We start from the raw sequence: 21,292 nt of genomic DNA, 5'->3' as shown, positions 1-21,292 counted from the left end.
ATGGTTTTGGCGAGGGTTTCGAGGTAAGGATCGTTGTCAAATGTCGAGAGAGAAAGAGAGACTTCAGGTGTTGCCTTTGAGGGTTTCACTATAACCACTTGCGATCTATTCACGACGAAGGGACTCGATGAACTCATGCCTTGGCTTCCCATCTCGATTTCTTTATCACATGCACTATTTGTGTGTAAAATATATATACACACAATTTGTAAGAAAATATAGTGGATATAATAGCTAGAGATGTGAGTTTGGTAAGATATGACTTTGAAGATAGGAAATGGAAACTGCAAAGTCAAGTCTTATTCTTATATACATAGAAAATGCTAGGTTTATCCTAATCCCTTTCAACACTTTTTATATTGAAGAAAAATGTAGGAAGTAAAAGAATGAGTCCAACAATAACTGGAGATATACATATAAAATTGGAGTAACGTGGTAAGTCAAATGCATCAATGGATACGTTGATGTGCGGGGGAGAGAGAAGAATGAAGAAAACGCGTTTTTTGGTTTGTGGTGGTGGTAGCCTTGTCCTCACGTATTCATCAGTACTGATCATCATTTGTTCTATCTAAATATTTCCTAGTGGATTTATTTAATTTACATTATCTTATAAAGAATTATGTTTCTATTTTGAAGAACATCGACATCAAAAAAAGTTTGAAACCGTAAAATAAAGACAAGTTTAGTAAATAAATGGCTAATTCAGTCATGAGGAGCCACGTACGATGACATGGTCAAATATGCATACATATAGAGAGAGACTCAAGAGAATGATCATCAGTTAGTGGTCAGGACACGATAATTCAAATGATGTGTTGTACCATTTAATGTAGAACAGCTCGTCTTCTCCATATGCAATAGTGTTTGTAGTAATCATTTGGGTTATCTTTCTTTATGAATTTCAACCTGCGCAAAGCATCCTAGTGACCTCTTCGATCACCTTGTTATATAACTTTCTATGATGATGAACTTATGACGCCAAACAATGCATCCACAACAGTAATAAATATATAGCATCCCTCAAAGACTTAGTTCTCTTTGATTCTAATTTGGCCCATCCACACTTAATGTACCATTCTCAACTCTTATTTCGGTCGAGGTATATTGTTATAAATTTCATTTACATTTTTAAGAATTTTGCAGATCTTTGTATAAAATGAAGTTTGAATTGTAGTGAAAAAGTTATGAAACAAACTGAACTCTATGATGCGGTAGAAAAAGTGATCCTTAATTAGAAATAAAATTTTCAAGATTTGTTTTGTATGTTACTTTGAAATAATTATCCTCATAAATCTTTAAGAAAATAGTTCTCTTTATTTGTTTTGTCAACTTAAGAAAATAGTTCATTACAACTTATTTAAAAATCTAATACATAATAGAAAAAACTTTTTTTTTTAATAATGAAAAATTTACAGTATGTAATTAATTACATAAAATGCTATTAGAAAGTAGTTTAAAAATTTTAATTTTTGAATAATATATGGTTTATAAATATTAATTATGATGAATATTTTTTTTTTTTTAAACTAGCATAGTCAAACAAACTAAAAAATAGTTAAAAAATTGCTACAATCATATTTTGAATCTTCCGAAGCAATATACAAAAATAATTCATAATTGTGATTTGAGACTCAATCCAAGACAAGCCTAGATTTCTTTTTGACAAACAACTGCTTTATTTATTAAATAGGAGGTTTTATCGTCGGCACAAAAAAAAACAAAAACAAAAACAAAAAGGCTTTATCTACGACGAATTTTTTTTTTTTTTTTTTTTTAAAGTAGGAGGCTTTATTAGCGTTTTAAAATCAAATAAAATCACCAAAAAGGGAAAATAAAATAAAAGCAAAACGATCGCAACGGTGCATAATAGCGCATTAGGTGGACAATCCCACGGGCAACATATGCCCTCTGTCTATTTCACCTTCCACGCAATTATTAAATTAAATAATAAATAAATAAATCTTATATTAGATTTTTTTTTAATTAATTAACAAAATAAAATAAGAATCTCAAAAATATAAATAAAAAGAAGAAAAAAATTGATAAACAGAGAGGAGCAGAACAGAACTGAGTCCACTGGTCAAAGCAGAGACAGAGAGAGATCCAAACTTGTTCCTCTCCTCTTCTTTCGAATTCGTCTCTCTCAACTCGGCTTCATCTCATATAGAGAAAGGTAATATTAAATATTCATTCTTCTTCCCTTTCTCTCTTTCGATACTGATCTAGGTAAGGGTGGTTAATAAAGTCTGAGTCTTGATACAATTGTTGTGCTTTGTGGTTTTGCAAATCCAGTTTAATCCGGAACTAGTGTAAGGATCAATCAAAAAAGTGATTTTTTTTTGTTTTAACATTCAAAAAAGTAATCTTTCTTTGTTGCTACATTAGGATTAGGATGGAGAACAAACCAAGTGTATTAACTAGTAGATACGAGGTTGGGAGGTTACTGGGTCAAGGTACTTTTGCCAAAGTGTATTACGGAAGAAGCAATCATACAAACGACGGTGTAGCTATCAAGATGATTGATAAAGACAAAGTTATGAGAGTCGGGCTAAGCGAGCAGATCAAGCGAGAGATCTCTGTCATGAGGATTGCTAAACACCCTAACGTCGTTGAGTTATACGAAGTTATGGCAACCAAATCTAGGATTTACTTTGTTATCGAGTATTGTAAAGGCGGTGAGCTTTTCAACAAAGTTGCAAAAGGCAAACTTAAAGAAGACGTTGCTTGGAAGTATTTTTACCAGCTTATCAGCGCTGTTGATTTTTGCCATAGCCGTGGTGTTTATCACCGTGACATTAAACCAGAGAATCTCTTGTTGGATGATAATGACAATCTCAAGGTTTCTGATTTTGGTTTAAGTGCGCTTGCTGATTGTAAGCGTCAAGATGGTCTTTTGCATACAACTTGTGGTACACCTGCTTATGTTGCACCTGAGGTTATTAACCGAAAGGGTTATGATGGTACGAAAGCTGATATATGGTCTTGTGGTGTTGTCTTGTTTGTGCTTTTGGCTGGTTATCTTCCTTTTCATGACTCTAATCTCATGGAGATGTATAGGAAGATTGGTAAAGCTGACTTCAAGTGTCCCACATGGTTTGCTCCTGAAGTAAAGAGACTGTTGTGTAAGATGTTGGATCCTCACCATGAGACTAGAATCACTATTGCTAAAATCAAGGAGAGTTCTTGGTTTAGAAAAGGTTTGCAGTTGAAGCAAAGAAAGATGGAGAAACAAGTCAGAGAAGCTGCTGCTAATAATCCAGTGGAAGCTGCAGGTCCAAGTGAAAACGGAGAAAGTCACGAGCCGCCTCAGCTTGCTAACTTGAACGCTTTTGATATTATCGCCTTGTCTATGGGGTTTGATTTGGGAGGACTTTTCGGGGACTTGTTTGACAAGAGAGAATCAAGATTTGCATCTCGGAAACCTGCTTCAGAGATTATTTCTAAGCTAGAGGATGTTGCCAAGTGCTTGAAGCTGAAGATAAGAAAGCAAGACGCAGGGTTGTTTAAATTGGAACGGTTAAAGGAAGGAAGGAAAGGAGTTTTGACGATGGATGCAGAGATATTCCAAGTGACGCCTACGTTTCACTTGGTTGAAGTGAAGAAATGTAATGGGGATACAATAGAGTATCAGAAGCTAGTGGAGGAGGATCTTAGGCCTGCTCTGGCAGATATTGTTTGGGTTTGGCAAGGAGAGAAGGAGAAGAAAGAAGAGCAGTTACCGCAGGTTGAACAAGAAGAGCAAGAAGAACCATTGTAGTGCGAAACTGCATTGAAAAAACAGAAGCAAGCACATGAATGGTAGGAAGAACACAAAGAAGACGAGAAACTCTCTCGTGGCTTAAGCTGAAAGAGAAGCAGCATCAAGGATGAGAGAACTGTGACAAACAAAAGCAGAGGAAAGGAAAACATACACAACTTTGAGATTCTTTTTTACAGATATAGTTTACAAAAAAGTTGTAGATAGTTGATTGTTGTAACAATTACGAGCTATTTTTATACCTTTGAGCTCTCGCGTGAAGTTTTGAACTTGTATTGTGTTCTTTGAGTAATACCGTATATGAATGACTAAAGATTTGATCGAGATACAGTAGCAACAAGGATTTTTGTATTACCGACCAACTCTAACAATATTTACGGTTTAGTCGTCCGGCGTATTTATTTACATGAGCGGCGATGGCGTCATGCTAAATGTGGGGGAGGGAGGGAATGAATCACAAATAAAAATAAATGAGACATTAAAAACTGATTGAGAAAGATAAAAACGATGCGATATACTATTTGATTTTGACTTGAGTAATTGATGTTTCGTTTTCCTAAGTGGAGACGTTGATTTCCCAATAATAAATTTTTTAAAAATGGCTTTTGGTATTTCCTAAGCTAGCTTGCATATAAAAACGTGAATCCATTGAACTCTTCTTTGCTTCTGATATATAGTCATCTATAGGAACTAAGTCTATAATCATCTATAGAAACATTAGCCATAGTGTGCAAAGGGTCAAGGGAAATGGTGATGAGGTTCACACTTTGGCTAATGAAACAACAACAATGTGTGTGTGTTTTGGCAATTGACATACTCGTCATAGAGATGATACGGTCTCTGTTTCCAAAGGTTCTTTTTTTTGTTTTCTTATCTTTTCACCTTTGAAAACAGAGACCGTATCGTCTCTATGACAAGGCGTTTATTCATTCCTTGTTCAGACAAAAAAAAGGCAGAACCTCGATTTACTGTCGTTTAACTTACTTGGAAAAAACTCAAAAGCAGATCAAAGAAGAACAAAAAAGAAGAATCAAAAGCCGGAGTTGTTTTTTTTTTTTTTTTTTAAAGCTTGAAGCATTAAGGAGGGGTAATTTCGTCTTTTAAGTATTATTATTATGTCTTATTAATATTTTATCTAAAATTTTTTATTATTAATCGTGGGGGGATGTGGTACGGACGAACAATTCGAGAGTAACAGAGGAGGAAGAAATCGTCGTTAGATCTGGTTTTTGTTGTTGTTGTGGATGTTGTGGCCAGCCACCACCAACTCCTTTTCATACAAACAAACAAAAAAAATTATTCCTTTGTTAAATAGTAGTAAAGAATTGGCTTTGCCTTCTTTAATTTCGAATCTTGAAGGACTTTTGTATACCTTCTTCTCTTTCGAAGCGTTTCTCTGGGATTCAACAAACATATCATGAGGAAGAAGCTCGACACTCGTTTCCCTGCTGTAAGTTTTTTCCTTTTTCTTCTTTCTTTTTGGGTTTTTTTTAGTCTCATGTCCTTCTGCTTTATTGAATCGATTTGGTTGTTCCAAAGTTTCAAAAAATTTCTACGGTTTTGATGACCTTAAAAAGAAAAATCGTATTTTTGATGTTGAGTTTGTATGTTTATCTCTGTTTCGATGTCTTTGATATGTGACCCAGTTAGTGTTTTGGGATTTTTGTCTATTTTAGTGGCATGCATCATCATCAAGGTCATCTGTTGAATACAGAGGAGTTTTGTTTTTATGGTTGCAACCCGCTCGAATCAATTATTTCGTTTCCAGTAGCTTTTGATTGATTTTATGCTCTGTAGTGTGTTCTTGTTTCTGCACAAATACCATTTGCGTAGTGTTTCTTTTGAAAGTTACCAACTTTTTAATTATGCTTCGTGCCTCGGAGATACTTACCCTCTCTTCCCCTGTTATCTCTGCGAATTTTCAGGCTCGTATAAAGAAAATAATGCAAGCTGACGAGGATGTTGGCAAGATTGCCTTGGCGGTTCCTGTCTTAGTTTGTGAGTCAGAAACAGAATCACACATTACCTCCTATTATTACCTACTCTATAGTGGACTTGTTTAATAATTTTCATTCACTTTTCATCTACTTACTTTTTACAGCAAAAGCTTTGGAATTATTCTTACAAGACCTTTGTGATCAGACTTATGAAATTACTCTTCACCGTGGAGCCAAGACCGTCAGCTCACTTCACCTGTAAGTTGACCTCCCAAACATTTCTTTGTAGCATCTCACTGCACGCTGCTCATTAGCTGCCACCCCCTAAAACCGATTCTAAACTACTCGATTTTTCAGATGCTATAGGTTTAACTTACCCGTTGTCACTAAGCAGTATACGATGTTATTAGTTTGTTACAGAACTTTATTCCATTACATTTTTCTCTAGCCTTCATTGTGTTCAGCACTTACTTTTCATAATTCCACATCCCAATTCATTGATTTGTTGTTTCCACAGGAAAAACTGTGTCGAAAGATACAATGTGTTTGATTTTCTAAGGGAAGTTGTCAGCAAAGTTCCTGATTATGGCCATGGGCATGGTCACAGTCAAGGCCATGTTGATGTAGCCATGGATGATCGCAGTATCTCCAAGAGAAGGTTTGATCTTTGTTAACTGTTCGTAGTTCCATATTCTTGGTTTATTTTGTGAAGACTCTGTTTCAAGCTGATTTAATTTACTAATTGATTGGTCAGGAAGCCGCCGGGTGATGAATTAAATGATAGTGACGAGGACTTGAAGAAAACCAAAGTGGTGAGCGATTCTTCTTCTCACTATTGTCTTTCTTTTTTGGTTTATGAATTGTGTCTTGATGTGATGCTTCATATATTGTGAACACTGCAGCACGAGATGGGACATGCGGGAACCAGTGGAAGAGGTAGTGGCAGAGGGCGTGGAAGGGGACGTGGACGAAGTGCAAAAACATCGGAACGAGAGCTTCTTCATCATCGCGAGATGGAGATAGATGCATCCATATTGGTAGCACCACCACAACATACTCAAGAGGAAATCAAGATGCATGCACCACTACAACAACATGACACTGAGAAGAAGGATGTGGATGAGCGGTCTTACCAGACAAAGGAAGAGCCGCAATGTCCCAAAGAAGGTAACAACGACACAAACTCAGGGTTGGGTCGGGGTTTTGATCTGAACACACAATCTCTCGACGTCGAGATGAAGCCGCAAGTAATCACAGCCTCGAGGGAAATGAAAATAGAGGAATATCCGTGTTGGTCCATCCCGAATATGGGCAATATCGATCCAGTGCAGCTTGCTAATATGAGTAAGAGGTTAGACGAAGACGAAGAAGATTATGACGAGGAGGAAAGCTGATAATGAGACCACAGCCTCGTTAGTGTTATCGAAGTTGGTTTTAGTAGGAAACATGATATAGGATTGAAATAGAGTAGTATCATTAACAGTCTCTGTTTATGTAGAATAAAAATGTATCTTTTGTAGAGTTTAATTAATAGTGTTATTATTTTGGCTATACAGTATCTTAAAACTTCAAGACTCTTACTTGAATAACTACTGTTACTCAGTCCAAAATGAACATGAGTGTGTGAGAAGGAAATCATGGTTGAGATGAAGGGGAGGAATTCTATAATAAGTTTGGCTAATTGAATCATTCTGGAGTTTTCTAGCTTGCCAGAATATCTATGATGAAAGAAACAATTATCCCCCTTGTATCTGTTTTATATGAACTTTATAAAGTAATGTTCTTTCTTAGCTGGCATATTGGTGCACAGGACCTGGATGATGATGGTTAGGAGGATACTGGAGCTGGTAAGGCAACGACCCCTCTTGGGTTGAAATGTGGGCACCCATTCTCTGCGGGTCCATGGATGGGTAATAAGGTCCTGGTGCGTGCGTATAGAACTGCTGCATCGGTGGGGTATGATCCTGCTGCTGAGATAGAACTGCTCGAGGTAGTAAACCACAATGAGCCACACTGCCCTGTTGCTGTTGGTTGGAACCACCTTGATCAGGTTTAGGGACCTGAGGTGGTCTTGCCCATGTGAGTTTTAGCCTCTGACCGTTGACAACTAGCCTGTTGCAGAGCTCTTGAATGGCCTTCTCTGCTCCTTCTCGGGTTGTGTATGTGACAAACGCACAGGCTTTCTTGGGCAAGATTCTGACAGATTCCACTTCTCCGTAAGCGTAGAATCGGTCCCGGATGTCCTGCTCGAGGGTTATCGAGTTAAGTCCACCGACGTAAAGCGTTCTGATGCTTTCATCCTCTGGTGGTTCCAAAGGGCCCATATCACCAGCTTTTCCAAGTAACTTCATTGCGACTGGATCGTTAACACTGTAAAAAAGAATGAAGAGAAACACAATTCAAAACCAACAACTCTGTTTGGCGTGAGTAAAAAATGCAGAGGTACTAATACATAGTTACATACAGCAATATAGAAGAAAATAGCTTACCCATAATAACGATCTTTGATGTTTTGATGGGATAGCTCTCCTGTTTCGGGCATCTCATGCCGGAATGCACATTCGGCACCTCTGTTACACTCACCAATGGTGTAGAAACTACAAACCTGTGGTCGGTTCCTTTTATAGTATGGTGTTGTTCTTTGGAGCTTTGAAATAGTATCATTAGGTGGCATCTTCCCGAATGAAGATTCATAATCCAGCCCAGCTCTAGTCTACGTAAGAGAAAGAGAGAATCAAAATAACTTGGATAAGCTACCGTGAGGAAACTAGACTTAGTCACCATCAACCATTCACAACAAAAAAGAAAAAGAATAATTAATGAAAACATGGTTCATACCTTTTGGTCATGATCCTCAGCAAAGTACACTCTGTTGACATCGCTCTTAGGGATAGAGTCATGAGTAGTGATGTTGAGTGCGGTGTCTCTGACCTGAACTGGAAGACCATAATCGAGATCCAGAAGACAGACTTGGCATACATTTTTCAGCTTGCAGCAAGTCTGACAGATTTCAGTCTTTTTGAATCTAGCATTCCGGCCAGGCTGCCACTTAAAAACCGTGAAAGGGCGTGTACATATCTTGCATTCCTTATTATAATTCACTCGGGTCTGCATAACAAACACATCGATCAGGAAACACAAAATACAAAATACAAACCCTAAAGCTATGAGAATAAAAACCACAGTGCCAAGGAATTTGATAACTACCGAAACCCTAAAGCTATAGATTACTTAGTGAACTACTCCAATATACACAGAAATCATCAACGAGCAACATAAGAGATGAGATTCGAAAGGAAAGATTTATGAGAGCCATTGAAAGCCGAGAGAAATCACCATTCGCACGTACGGATTGTCACCGAGGCATGATTCGCAGATGATTGGGAAATCGGAGCGTTCCCATCCATCGGCTCCATGATCTCTGTGAGCCATTCTCTTTCTCCTTCTGATTTACTCGATGATTGATCGATAGTTTACCTTGGATTGCCCTAATTGTAGCTTGTGGCGTACTTTTAGGGCAGAGTCGGTTTCGACTTTTTTATTTGTGGCGGTATCTCAACAACAACAACACATTAGTCTGGGCCCAAAATATTGGAAACTGGCCCGTTCTTATTTGCACGAAAAGGGTTTTTAGTCGGCCCATACAGATTGTCGTTCTTATTTATATGGCAAGCCTAGGGTAAAATGTCGCAAACTCGCAAGATTGTCATTTCTTTCCTTGCTTGCCAAGTTGGTATTAGTAGGAAACCTGATGTAGGATTGGAATAGAGTAGTTAGTCTAATTATGTAGAAGAAGAAAAAATGTATCTTTTGGCTCCTGCTCTTCTTTTCCTTGCATTTTTTTTTTTGTAAGTATCATTTGACACTCCAAATTTGTGAGGACACGAAACCGTTTCTACTCATCCTCTCCTTACTCACTCAAAATTGAATCATCGTGTCTCAATTTCCTGTAAGATGTGATTCTAGCCGTTTGATTATAAAGAGTTATTTACTTTCGTGAAGGGGTAACTTAGCTTTTGGATGATTTTATATTACTCAAATGGTCTAAGTTCGAAGATTTAACTTTCATGCATGTCACCTTAATGCCTTCTATGTCATTTATTTGCTTACCTCAAGACTCACTACAATGATTCCTTACATGTTCCTCTTAAACCTTCCCATTACCTTCCACGTGTTCCCTGCCCTACCATTTCTTTTCCCCCGTTTTTTCCCCCCAATAAACAACATCTCTGTTTCTTCTCGAATCATGCAAAAGTGCATTATCACACTCTAGGCATCTTTTTAGCTACTAAAATCAAAAAGTGCGTTTTTGATTATTGGCTAGAACCTTCAACGTTGAGTTGTATAGGTCGAAATTTGATGATATTGTTCGAACTGATGTAACAAGTTTGTGTCCCTCAAATCATATACGTACTACTTGGAAGATTAGAAAGGGAAAAAATAAATTTAATACCTACATTAATTAGCGATCAATTATACCATCCCTCGTAACTCATCTTTTGGTATATTAGCTATTGATCACGAGGACGGATTGATATATTGATAGATTCGTTTCATAATTTCAAATTTTGCCTAATGGAAGTTTATATAGTATCCCAATTGGTTATCTATGATTTTAAGGGGATTCGGCCTGTATATGTGAGTCCCAATGACTACAGAGGAGGTGAGATAGTGATGTCAACCAAGAAACATAGAATAATTTTAAGAAATAGAAAACTATATGTCGTTACTGCGTTGCGTTTTACTATAAATACATAAGACCACTACCACAGTTTTTCACTCAAACACACAACATTAAAAACATCATGTCGATGGAAGAGCTTAGTAGCTGTGAGAGCTTTCTCACAAGCTCTAAACCCTACTTCGCCATGATATCTCTCCAGTTTGGGTACGCCGGAATGAACATAATCACCAAAATATCCCTCAACACCGGTATGAGCCATTACGTCCTTGTCGTCTACCGCCATGCAATCGCCACCGCCGTTATCGCACCCTTTGCTTTCTTCTTCGAGAGGTTATATCCACTTTCTTTTCATCATGACATTCTCTTATTTCTATATATTCACCAATAAAAGATCATTTGTAAAATGGTTTCTAACTCCAAATTTTTATATCTACAGGAAATCTCAGCCGAAAATAACGTACTCCATTTTCATGCAACTATTTATACTAGGCCTTCTCGGGTTTGTTAAATATTCAATTTCTCTATTTAATTACGCGCTGTCTTTGGAAAAATAAAGAAAGAGAGTTAACATTTTATACGATAAACAAATTTTACAGGCCAGTGATCGATCAAAACTTCTACTACATGGGGTTGAAATATACGTCGCCCACGTTCTCGTGCGCCATGAGTAACATGCTTCCAGCCATGACCTTTATCTTAGCCGTTTTATTCCGGTACGTAAATAAATTCACAAATATATATTTGTAAGCGTAACTTGTGGTTTATAACGGTAATAATTTAACTAAAAAAAAAAACACTACGTACTAATTGTGATAATAGGATGGAGATGTTGGACGTGAAGAAACTGTGGTGTCAAGCGAAAATAGGTGGAACGGTGGTAACAGTGGGCGGAGCGATGGTGATGACACTTTACAAGGGACCTATCGTTGAGCTGTTTTGGACCAAGTATATGCACCTTCAAGACAATGAGACGGCGTCGTCTAAGAGCTCAAGTGATAAGGATTTTCTCAAAGGATCCATCCTCCTCATCTTAGCAACACTCGCATGGGCCTCCCTCTTCGTTCTACAGTTATGTACGCACATGAAGAGAAAAATTGAGTAAAAACTCGAGATTCTCTTTAGTATTGCTTTTTTATGTTTACGTCAAAAGAACAATTTTACTATTATATATATTCGCTCTTTTTCTAATTCGGTTTGGTTTATGTGACTAGGCAAGAATACTAAAGACGTACGCGAAGCATCAACTATCTCTAACAACACTAATATGCTTCATCGGGACAATACAAGCAGTTGCAGTGACGTTTGTGATGGAACACAACCCTTCTGCTTGGAGAATTGGTTGGGACATGAACCTTCTTGCCGCCGCTTACTCTGTACTACTACTAGCTTCTCTCTAATACTTTCATATACGATCATATTTTTAATATACTAATTCTAATAGATTGATAAATAAAAAGGGGATTGTGGCATCAAGTATCTCATACTATGTGCAAGGGATAGTGATGAAGAAAAGAGGACCTGTGTTTGCTACAGCTTTTAGTCCTTTAATGATGGTTATTGTTGCTGTCATGGGTTCTTTTGTCTTGGCAGAAAATATCTTCCTTGGAGGGTAAATTTCCACTTCTGCCTATTTTTCTCCATGCATAGTTATGAACTTATGATGAATATCTCACTTAAGGATTATCGATTGTTTGCGGCAAGCAGGGTGATTGGTGCAGTACTGATTGTAATTGGATTGTATGCGGTCTTATGGGGAAAGCAAAAGGAGAATCAAGTGACTATTTGTGAACCCACCAAGACTGACCCGAACAGTAAAGTAAATGAGGATGTGGAAGCTAATGGAACTGAAATCAAAATCTCGGAAGGTGATAACTCTATGCTCTCTACGATTGTGATCAGTGTACCACTATCGGAAACACCTTTGAAGAAGACTATTCAAGCGCCATGAAGATTGCACTACTATGTATGTTACGAGGAGAAAAATAAAACTAAAGACTGTCTATTTAAGTCGAATCAGTATCTTTATCTTTTAATTTTGACCTATATATATACTATGTGAGAGGGATGTGAAACCGTAAAGAGTTAGAGCTCCAGCTTAATGTACGTACGCCTTCTTTTTAAAAATAATACGAAGGCTAGCTTTCAACCATATTGAGGATTAAGGATTTTCACCACATATCAATCGATTTACTGCTCGTAAATGACATATACTTATTATCTGGACCGCTTCGTCCCCTTCGAGAGCATCCAATGCAAGGAACAGAACAGAGTAATCCACTTTTAGAACTATTTTTCGAAGCATGTGCAAAGTAAATTTAACGTCATAAAAATGAAAAAAATTAATAAATACTATAATTATTCAATTTCTCTTCCGTTTTTTTTTATTTGAATATGTTACAAAATAAATTACTTGTATATTGTGTTATATTTCACTTACGTAGAATGAAAAAGAGCAAAAAAAAAAAGAAAACCTTTTTCCCAAAATTAAAGTGGAGATCCCAAAATCAAAGCACAGAAATCTGTACAAAGATCTGTGATTTCCTATGAAGTATGAAGTACTGATGATAAAAGTTGAGTGAGCTAGCTAAACATTAAAGTATATCCAAAGGCTGATCATGAGTCACAATCGCAGACTCATGCAACAAAATAAAAATAAAACTAATCCAAAGTTTTTTCATAATAGCGTTAGAAAAATTTACGAATGTTATTGAGCTTTCAAATTCAATTTTAACTTTTAAGTATAACAACAAATTTTAAATTAATTTCATCAAATCTCAAAACATGAAGTGATAAAGGGAGCTAGACAAAAAAAAAGGTGATTATTAACCAACCCTTCACCTGATTTGAAAGGCAAGTGGGACCAAATCGGACAATGGAGTAGCTAGCCTAGACGGAGCTGGTGAGTTCCTACAAAGAGGACACGTAGCACTAGTCCGGAGCCACTCATCAACACAATCAGTGTGGAAGCAGTGGTTGCATTCCGGTATACACCGAACCGGTTCCCTAGCCTCGTAATCACATAAACATATCGAACATGGGCCGTTGTTGGGCCTCGGTAATCTCCGGCTATCTCCCAACACTATCCTTGGATATGACTCTATCACTGGCCGGTCTAGACCGAGTTTCACCACAGCCGCGGGCGACGGCCATTCAAGAACTCCGTCACTCGTCGTAGCTTCATCTCTTCCTGTAGATTTTGACCTTATGCAGATGTATGAAGCCAGCATTATAAAGGAAATGAGAACCAAGATGCTTACGGCAATGGCGATGCCATAGCCTAACCCAACCCCACTGGCCGGAGGACTTATCGGAGACATATGGAGAGTAAAGAGAGTGAGAGCTAGAGAGAGACTAGATCAAAATGTGGAAATAAGAAGAAGAGATCGGTTAGTAGTAGAAGGGGACAAGTTTGACGTAGTCCGCGGGAAAGCAATTAAATGGTCCTGGCGTCCTGCACAACAATTAATTTTTCTCACACATTTATATTATAGATTGGTTATGAAATTATGTAATTCTCTTTCAAAATCTTTCCATCTTCTTGTATTAATTATAATGGACCATTGACTCTGATTATTTTTAGTGATTTAAGAAGGTTTTAATATTTTAGCGCGGAAACCGACAAAATAAACTACTAGTAGTAGTAGTCCTTGAAGTTAGTGTTTAACTATAACATCAATTTGTACAACCATTTTTATTAAATATACATGGATGTACATATCTTTTTGGTGTGTGTACAAATTCCAAGCGACGATCACTAGTTCAATCGTAAAAAAACTTATCAACTGCAAGAGTTTCATTGACCGCTTCAGTTGCAAAATATAAAGCTTTAGACGTAAATGTCAACTGAAATGTTTCTTCTTCGCCTTCATCTAGGCACCAAATAAACTATTTTGTCAAGGGCCAAAAGCAAACCCATTACGAAAGATCTAGATAAGCGAAATCATTTCTTACCTCTATACTTTGTCTTCCGGACCCGGTCCTTCACCTTAATTGATTCATCCATTACCCCTTTTAGAAAAGGGAACAAGGCTTTTTACAAAAAGGTTAATGATTCATGTTTTTGTGAAAAACTGTGGCCTCGTTAAGAAATTGTGGAATCATTTTTTTTTTTCGTGGGATTTCACATAATCACTTATTTTCTTCTTCTTTTTTGAGGAAAAAATGTGAATCGCATTTCAAGATATTTCATAATCACATTTTAAGCTCGTTTTTTTTCTTTCAAATTACTTCCAAACGGTTATTTCATTCAAGAATATGAAGTAGTTGTATAGCTCACAAATCTAGTTATTTATTTATTTTGTCGGTGAAAAGATCTAAATAGGCGAAATCACAAATCTAGTTATATGTCAGTCATAATGTTATATTCTTGGTGCGGGAATTGGCACCCCCAACATATCGATCTAGACCCGTTAAAGAACCGGCTATCTAAACCGGGAACTCGGCCTAGGTTTGGACTTCATCCTTGAAGGGCCAATGACACTGAAAAGCCCATGGACGAGGTGACGAATCGGCACTTCAACTCGCCCTGCGGCTGACCTAGCAAATAAGGAAAGACTTTCCTTATTAGTTCGCCTGTAGTTAGGAAACTCAATATATTCAATATATTGAGTATATTCAGTAGATCTTCGAATACCTATAAATAGAGGACAATCCTCTCATTGTAATATCATCCAATTCTTAATACAAAAACCCTAATTCCTCTTTGTTCTTGAGCAAAACCTAACTTGTTTTTCAAGAGATTTCATTTCTCCTTTTCTTGTCTACTTTGATCCAAGCTCTTTAAGAGAATGTTACTGAATTTGTTTCTCTCCTAAAACAAATTCATTATGAGAAACACCAGTTTCTACATATATCCAGTAGTACCACTTCTGAATCTAATATCTCATACAATCAAATTGGTATTGCACGTCGAGTCACATTATCATTCAGGCCTTATATTAATTTTACCTTGTCAACTTGTTCATATATATATATGTGCGTACGTGTTCTATAGATTCTATATTGAAGGAGCGTGAGTTATGAAGTGAACGGAGTGGCAATCGAATAACCGTATCAAATACGATTTTGGGCCCTTTGTGATCAGCCCAATCTTTGTATAAACACATTTTGTTGAATAGTTAAATACTTTTTAAAAAGAATAATCATAAAATACACTAACCATGTTCTATTTTGTCAAAAGTTCATCACAAAATACACTAACCATGTTCTATTTGATATATCATGTGGGAGACAAGTATATTTTTCCTTATTATACGCTGCCCATCAATAGCTAATACCCCACAGAAGTAGTGGAAATCTCAAGAAAAGTAACTTCTGCACTATCGGAAGAGTAAAGAAACAGACGAAAAAAATACATTATTGGCCGACACCAGTTTTTACAAACAAAAAGAAAAGAGTAATTAATAATGGCATGCTTACAAAATAAGGAGTAAATAACTAAACCAGCTAGCACCCAAGTTTTTACCGGTCTGCATTATTGGAGCTGCTGCAAGAAACAAAAGCAACAATTCTCTATTTTAGATGGTTCTGAAGTGGTTATAGTGATTGACAATTACAGTCACTCTTTCTTCACACCAAAAAAAAAAAATCAAAGTCACTCTTTCTAAAGTGATTTTTGGATATTTGATTGCATAACTCACTTTTTTCTATTCAGAAAACTAAATATGTATATAAACTGAGATAATATCTCGGCTTGAATTGAGAGAATATTCTCTTCGAAAATACGGTTTGGTTAAGAGATAATTAAATAAATTATGGAAAAGATCTCCGATCAATATCTTAGATTTTTTCCCTCTAAAGAGACACTGGGAATACACTATACACTCCCCCATAAATCACTCTAAGATCACATAAGTCAAAATTTACAGAGTTTAGAAAGGTAGCAACTAAATAAATAAACAAAACTTTAGAACTCTGCAACTTGCTTTTATCTCATGTACAGTGTAACGTTGTTGAAGGTCCAACTCTCGAAGGCAGGACTGAAGAAAGGAAGAGACGAAACAAACTCTTGAAGGGCTAGCTAGATGTACGGTTGAAATTGATTGTTCCAAACCTGTGATTGTTGTATACTGCAAAAGCTAGCTATTTTTAAAAAACGGATCATACAATTAGGTTAAGGATAATGTTTAAGGTATATGCTTAAATACTAAGCGTTTTAACTTAACATTTGTTATCCCGCCTGATTCGAATTTAAAACCTAATAAACCGGAAATAATCCTTGATTTGTACTCCCTCTGTTTTATATTAAGTGTCATTTTAGACTGATTATTTTGTTACAAAATAAGTGACAAAATAAGTGTCACTTTATATTTCCAATGTAGATGTTTGGTAAATTTTCCAATTTTATTCCTACTAATTTAATGTATACACCAATAGAAAAATTGATTAATATATTAGTAAGGGGTAAAATAAAAAATTTAATGATTTTCTTAATATGTGTGAGAAACTCAAAAATGACACTTAATATGAAACAGAGGGAGTATCATATAATTAATATAGTTTAATAAACTTTTGATTTTATGTGGTTGGTCATTTTCTAGCTCATACCACTATATATACCCTCTCATGCCAACCCCATTTAATATCCCATCCAACACAAAAGCACATAATATTATGTCTAGTCTTGTTTTTTTCCTCCAACTTCTTTTCATCGTCCCATTAGCACTTGGGTTAAACCACCCAAACTGTGACCTGACCAAGACTCAAGACCAAGGCTCCACCCTAAGAATCTTCCACATAGACAGCCCTTGCTCCCCTTTCAAATCATCATCCCCACTCTCATGGGAAGCGCGTGTGCTGAAGACGCTGGCTCAAGACCAGGCCCGTCTCCAGTACTTGGGCAACCTCGTCGCCAAGAGATCTGTCGTCCCCATCGCCTCAGGGCGTCAAATGTTGCAGAGCACCACATACATTGTCAAGGCTTTGATAGGAACTCCTGCTCAGTCATTGCTCCTAGCCATGGACACGAGCAGTGACGTGGCTTGGATTCCTTGCTCAGGCTGCGTTGGTTGTCCTTCTAACACCGCCTTTTCTCCCGCCAAGTCCACCTCCTTCAAGAACGTAAGCTGCAGCGCTCCTCAGTGTAAACAGGTATAATTTGTACTACAATAATAACTGATAACACACCTACGCCTACACATATAATAAATATGTTTTTGGAATGTTTTTTTGATTAATCAATTATATTCTCACACTTACATTATAACATTATTAATGAACAGTTCATATTAAAAAGAATAGAAAAAGTATCTAGCTCATGAATATGGCACATAGTATATTATTGTAGTTAAATTTTAATATTAGTAACCTGCGATTTGTTTCATCTTAAACATTGTGAGCATGAGAATATTATTGCTGTCCTCAAATGAACACAGTAGCAGATCTAGACTTTAGTTAATCAATATATGAATGTAAAAAGAACAGTCTCTATTTTATTACGTAAAAAAATTCAAAAAAGTTTTTACAGAGAGTAGGTCCCACGTGGTTATAATTGACAACCCCACCCACATTCCAAAATAACGTTCACGGGTTATTACAGAACCACTCAAAACTCGACCGACACGATGGTCACACTACACTTGCACTGCACTAAGTCATTAACATTCACGTGAACACTTGTTTGCAGGTTCCGAACCCCACGTGCGGAGGACGCGCGTGCTCGTTCAACCTCACTTACGGAAGCTCCTCCATTGCGGCTAACCTCTCCCAGGACACGATCCGCCTCGCCTCCGACCCGATCAAAGCCTTTACATTCGGATGCGTCAACAAAGTCGCCGGTGGAAGCACCATCCCACCGCCACAAGGCTTGTTGGGCTTGGGTAGAGGCCCACTCTCACTCATGTCACAGGCTCAGTCCATTTACAAGTCCACTTTCTCTTACTGTTTGCCAAGTTTCAGGTCTCTGGCCTTCTCCGGTTCGCTCAGACTCGGTCCTACCTCCCAGCCCCTGCGCGTGAAGTACACTCCACTTCTTAAAAACCCTAGAAGGTCTTCTCTGTATTACGTCAACCTCGTAGCCATCCGCGTCGGTCGGAAAGTCGTCGATTTACCTCCGGCAGCTATTGCTTTCAATCCTTCAACCGGCGCTGGAACCATCTTTGACTCCGGTATTTAACTACTCTTCTCCGGTTTGATTAAATATTTGGTTATTGGCTTCGGTTTAGTTCAGCTAATGTGTTTTATTTGTGTTTTGGTTTGGTCGGTTTAATTGGTTATCTACTACTATTAGTAAAGTAATTTAATTTGATGTGTAGGGACTGTGTACACGCGGCTGGCTAAACCGGTATACGAGGCAGTGAGGAACGAGTTCAGGAAGCGCGTGAAGCCACATACCGCCGTCGTGACGTCACTCGGAGGTTTCGACACGTGCTACACAGAGAAAGTGACGGTGCCGACGATAACATTCATGTTCAAGGGAGTGAACATGACGTTGCCGGCTGATAACCTGATGCTACACAGCACCGCCGGGAGCAGGTCGTGTCTCGCCATAGCCGCAGCGCCGGAAAACGTAAACTCTGTCGTCAATGTCATCGCGAGCATGCAGCAGCAGAACTACCGTGTCCTCATCGACGTTCCCAATGGACGGCTCGGTTTGGCACGTGAACGATGCTCTTAGAAAGATGAATGAGACAATAAGAGCCTACTCATATTTATGCAGAGACTTGTTTGTTTGTGTTATTTGTGTGTTTCATTTTTGTCCTTTCTCTTGTTGTTTGCTTCACCAGTCTTAGAGGGCGGTGGTGTGTAGCATTTGTGCTGTCTATAGCATTTGTGCTATGCTATCTAGTCATTTTTATGGTTTTTTAATTGTTCTTGAATTTTCTAGAGATTTGGGTCTTAACTAATCAAGATATCAAAATAATGAAACTACATATTTGGTCCTTACATATTCCTTCTTTTTTTTGTCATATGATGTTGTCTATATTCTATAGTTTACTTATATTTGTATTGCTGTGGTTATTGATGATCAATGTGCATCAATAGAGATTAGGCCTCTCAGAGATAGCGCGCGGCGAAAGAATCCCACTTTAAAGCTTAAGAGTGTGTGGCTTTGTAATATGTATACGAATTACGAAATTATTTTTTTTGTTACAAACTTACAACACACATAAACTTGGTTAAAACTTGAGTGTCATATCGGTCACCTAACCACCACCTAAACAATAAAACAAAAGTGCCACACTCTTTGGTTCACTCCATTATGGGGATATTTGTTTTAATTTGTAAACATTTCCTTTATCCCGCAACGGGAAAGTGTAATCTGAACCCCACATGCTCATGATACAATACAATGGGATAGTGGCTAAGCAGTAAGCACTATCCCACAAGGTCTAGCTGTAATGATTAAACTATGGTAAACTGAATTTAGCGGAAATTTAAATGAACTATAAATGGAATAAGAAAAAAAAGAAAAGAAAATAGATGCAAAAAATGTCTAGACACATAAATAAATAAGAAAAAATTAACATTTTATTTTCTGTGAAAATATCTATGAAAAAACCAGATTTTATACTGGTTTAATCTGAAATTGTTAGTTTGGTGTGGACTTGGATAAATATAATATAGTAAAATGAAAACTAAATAATTGATATAACATAACATATATTTGGTTGGTATGTGTTATGTATAAATAATTAAATATATAATGGATTTAACATTTTGATGAATTTTAGTTGGTTTGGTTCGGTTCGGTTCGGTTTAATATAAACATTTGGTAATTTGGAGTTGGCAATTTGTGGGTTTGGGGAGTTACACGCGTAGTAGTAAGGCTAGTGAAAAAGCCCACCACACAAAACACACATCTTCTTCCTCTCTCTCTCTTTATCTCTTCTCTGTTTCTGAGAAGATAGAAGAACAAACAAACGTAAGAATCTCCTCTATCTATCCTCGAAACCTGATCAACCATGTCGAACGTTTTGCTATCCCCAAACGGCTACGTCGTTGCATCGCCCAAACCTCTTGTCAGATTCCTCAATCCAAAGTCCGGTGGACGGAAACTTTTCGTTTCCGTCGTCAGAGCTTCTTCTTCTGATGATGCTGATTGTAATGCCGAAGAATGTGCTCCCGAAAAAGAGGTAATTCTCAATCCCTTCTCTTTTAACAAGAAGCTTTGAATCTGTATTTGATTCTTTACTGTTGGGTTCATACAAAGAGTCTGACTTTACTTATAAGATTTTAGAATTGAAGTCTCCAAGATTGGTTACTTAGTGAAACCTTTGGTGTTTATGAATTGAAGTGATTACAAAAGTGGGGATTTTTTTGACAATTGAAGTGATGTTATTGATGGGGTTTGGTGTGCTGAAACACACAAACAGGTTGGAACTGTGAGTATGGAATGGTTAGCTGGGGAGAAGACTAAAGTGGTGGGAACATTCCCACCTCGGAAGCCGCGTGGTTGGACTGGCTATGTTGAGAAAGATACTGCTGGTCAGACTAATGTTTACTCTATCGAGGTTGGTACATCTTTCATTCTCCCATCTATCTATCCCCACTGTTTTAGGTTATCTGTATTTCCTAGTAAGTTTTAGACTTTTAGTACATGTAGGGGAGGGAAACAGTAAGATTCATCTAAAACTGATAGATTTGGATGGGTATAGGCGTATAGCCATATAGGTTTTCAGTTGAGAGAATAAATTTTCAAACTTTTCTGAGGAAAGGGTTGTGATGTTTATGTAATAGGCATTAGAATGTAGTGGATGCATAACAACAAGAAGAAATTTAGGGTTCTTTTGACCAGTTAGCTTGTTTTGTGAGCCTTTTGGAAATCTCAAATTTGCAAGATACGTTTGGCTCTTTATTTGAGTTTGATCTTAGGTTCTTCACTGCAATTGCTGAATTAAGGATAATAAAGAATACTATTATGCTTCTTGATCTTATCAGTTTGGTGTTATATTTGGTCTCCTTTGATATATATTA

At 37.2% G+C, this 21,292-nt stretch overlaps 8 protein-coding genes across 8 annotated transcripts in view; 5 read left to right on the top strand and 3 right to left on the bottom strand.

Moving 5' to 3' along the window:
* LOC104768911 (spermidine sinapoyl-CoA acyltransferase-like) overlaps positions 1-340 on the bottom strand; it is a 2,566-nt gene extending 2,226 nt beyond the window's left edge. The window contains exon 1 of the mRNA XM_010493005.2: positions 153-340. The gene's annotated coding sequence lies outside the window, so the exon portion shown is untranslated. The remainder of the gene's footprint in view (positions 1-152) is intronic.
* On the top strand, positions 2,055-4,081 carry LOC104768910 (CBL-interacting serine/threonine-protein kinase 2-like). Its single transcript, XM_010493003.2, has 2 exons — positions 2,055-2,173; positions 2,386-4,081. The coding sequence occupies exon 2, from the start codon at positions 2,393-2,395 to the stop codon at positions 3,755-3,757; it is 1,365 nt and encodes a 454-aa protein (XP_010491305.1). The 5' UTR covers positions 2,055-2,173; positions 2,386-2,392; the 3' UTR covers positions 3,758-4,081.
* LOC104768909 (dr1-associated corepressor homolog) lies at positions 4,914-7,252 on the top strand. The gene is made up of 6 exons (XM_010493002.2): positions 4,914-5,207; positions 5,683-5,755; positions 5,859-5,952; positions 6,212-6,352; positions 6,449-6,506; positions 6,597-7,252. The coding sequence occupies exons 1-6, from the start codon at positions 5,175-5,177 to the stop codon at positions 7,086-7,088; spliced, it is 891 nt and encodes a 296-aa protein (XP_010491304.1). The 5' UTR covers positions 4,914-5,174; the 3' UTR covers positions 7,089-7,252.
* Positions 7,343-9,136, bottom strand: LOC104768908 (zinc finger CCCH domain-containing protein 4-like). The gene is made up of 4 exons (XM_010493001.2): positions 9,031-9,136; positions 8,533-8,802; positions 8,184-8,407; positions 7,343-8,064 (listed from the first exon to the last, which is right to left on the bottom strand). The coding sequence occupies exons 1-4, from the start codon at positions 9,124-9,126 to the stop codon at positions 7,482-7,484; spliced, it is 1,173 nt and encodes a 390-aa protein (XP_010491303.1). The 5' UTR covers positions 9,127-9,136; the 3' UTR covers positions 7,343-7,481.
* Positions 10,500-12,326, top strand: LOC104772148 (WAT1-related protein At5g07050-like). The gene is made up of 7 exons (XM_010496793.1): positions 10,500-10,708; positions 10,815-10,877; positions 10,975-11,091; positions 11,198-11,446; positions 11,595-11,751; positions 11,836-11,987; positions 12,083-12,326. Exons 1-7 carry the CDS (start codon positions 10,500-10,502, stop codon positions 12,324-12,326), a joined length of 1,191 nt encoding a protein of 396 aa, XP_010495095.1.
* Positions 13,079-13,787, bottom strand: LOC104768906 (putative RING-H2 finger protein ATL69). Its single transcript, XM_010493000.2, has one exon. It carries the CDS (start codon positions 13,693-13,695, stop codon positions 13,213-13,215), a length of 483 nt encoding a protein of 160 aa, XP_010491302.1. The 5' UTR covers positions 13,696-13,787; the 3' UTR covers positions 13,079-13,212.
* LOC104772147 (aspartyl protease AED3) lies at positions 16,912-19,263 on the top strand. Its single transcript, XM_010496792.2, has 3 exons — positions 16,912-17,467; positions 18,003-18,483; positions 18,631-19,263. The coding sequence occupies exons 1-3, from the start codon at positions 16,943-16,945 to the stop codon at positions 18,990-18,992; spliced, it is 1,368 nt and encodes a 455-aa protein (XP_010495094.2). The 5' UTR covers positions 16,912-16,942; the 3' UTR covers positions 18,993-19,263.
* The window catches only part of LOC104768905, a 3,082-nt gene continuing 1,931 nt past the window's right edge, over positions 20,142-21,292 (top strand). The window contains exons 1-2 of the mRNA XM_010492999.2: positions 20,142-20,451; positions 20,692-20,829. Coding sequence (XP_010491301.1) covers positions 20,281-20,451; positions 20,692-20,829 — 309 coding nt within the window. The 5' untranslated portion in view covers positions 20,142-20,280. The remainder of the gene's footprint in view (positions 20,452-20,691; positions 20,830-21,292) is intronic.

This window comes from Camelina sativa, chromosome 20, assembly GCF_000633955.1.
Source record: "Camelina sativa cultivar DH55 chromosome 20, Cs, whole genome shotgun sequence".
In the NCBI taxonomy this organism is placed as follows: Eukaryota; Viridiplantae; Streptophyta; class Magnoliopsida; order Brassicales; family Brassicaceae; genus Camelina; species Camelina sativa.
Note: the sequence above shows the minus strand (reverse complement) of the source record. Positions and strands in the feature narration are given on the sequence as shown.

What these genes read in the sequence shown, in the direction of transcription:
- LOC104768908 (XM_010493001.2), bottom strand. Translation starts at nt 9,126, where the DNA reads ATGGCTCACAGAGATCATGGAGCCGATGGATGGGAACGCTCCGATTTC. An exon ending in CTGAGGATCATGACCAAAAG is followed by an intron (nt 8,408 to 8,532) that starts GTATGAACCATG and finishes TCTCTTACGTAG; the next exon opens with ACTAGAGCTGGGCTGGATTA. An exon ending in ATCAAAGATCGTTATTATGG is followed by an intron (nt 8,065 to 8,183) that starts GTAAGCTATTTT and finishes TCTTTTTTACAG; the next exon opens with TGTTAACGATCCAGTCGCAA.
- LOC104768910 (XM_010493003.2), top strand. Translation starts at nt 2,393, where the DNA reads ATGGAGAACAAACCAAGTGTATTAACTAGTAGATACGAGGTTGGGAGG.
- LOC104772148 (XM_010496793.1), top strand. Translation starts at nt 10,500, where the DNA reads ATGTCGATGGAAGAGCTTAGTAGCTGTGAGAGCTTTCTCACAAGCTCT. An exon ending in ATCTTAGCCGTTTTATTCCG is followed by an intron (nt 11,092 to 11,197) that starts GTACGTAAATAA and finishes TTGTGATAATAG; the next exon opens with GATGGAGATGTTGGACGTGA. An exon ending in GAAAATATCTTCCTTGGAGG is followed by an intron (nt 11,988 to 12,082) that starts GTAAATTTCCAC and finishes TGCGGCAAGCAG; the next exon opens with GGTGATTGGTGCAGTACTGA.
- LOC104768909 (XM_010493002.2), top strand. Translation starts at nt 5,175, where the DNA reads ATGAGGAAGAAGCTCGACACTCGTTTCCCTGCT. An exon ending in TCGACACTCGTTTCCCTGCT is followed by an intron (nt 5,208 to 5,682) that starts GTAAGTTTTTTC and finishes GCGAATTTTCAG; the next exon opens with GCTCGTATAAAGAAAATAAT. An exon ending in CGCAGTATCTCCAAGAGAAG is followed by an intron (nt 6,353 to 6,448) that starts GTTTGATCTTTG and finishes TTGATTGGTCAG; the next exon opens with GAAGCCGCCGGGTGATGAAT.
- LOC104768906 (XM_010493000.2), bottom strand. Translation starts at nt 13,695, where the DNA reads ATGTCTCCGATAAGTCCTCCGGCCAGTGGGGTTGGGTTAGGCTATGGC.
- LOC104772147 (XM_010496792.2), top strand. Translation starts at nt 16,943, where the DNA reads ATGCCAACCCCATTTAATATCCCATCCAACACAAAAGCACATAATATT. An exon ending in GCGCTCCTCAGTGTAAACAG is followed by an intron (nt 17,468 to 18,002) that starts GTATAATTTGTA and finishes ACTTGTTTGCAG; the next exon opens with GTTCCGAACCCCACGTGCGG. An exon ending in TGGAACCATCTTTGACTCCG is followed by an intron (nt 18,484 to 18,630) that starts GTATTTAACTAC and finishes TTTGATGTGTAG; the next exon opens with GGACTGTGTACACGCGGCTG.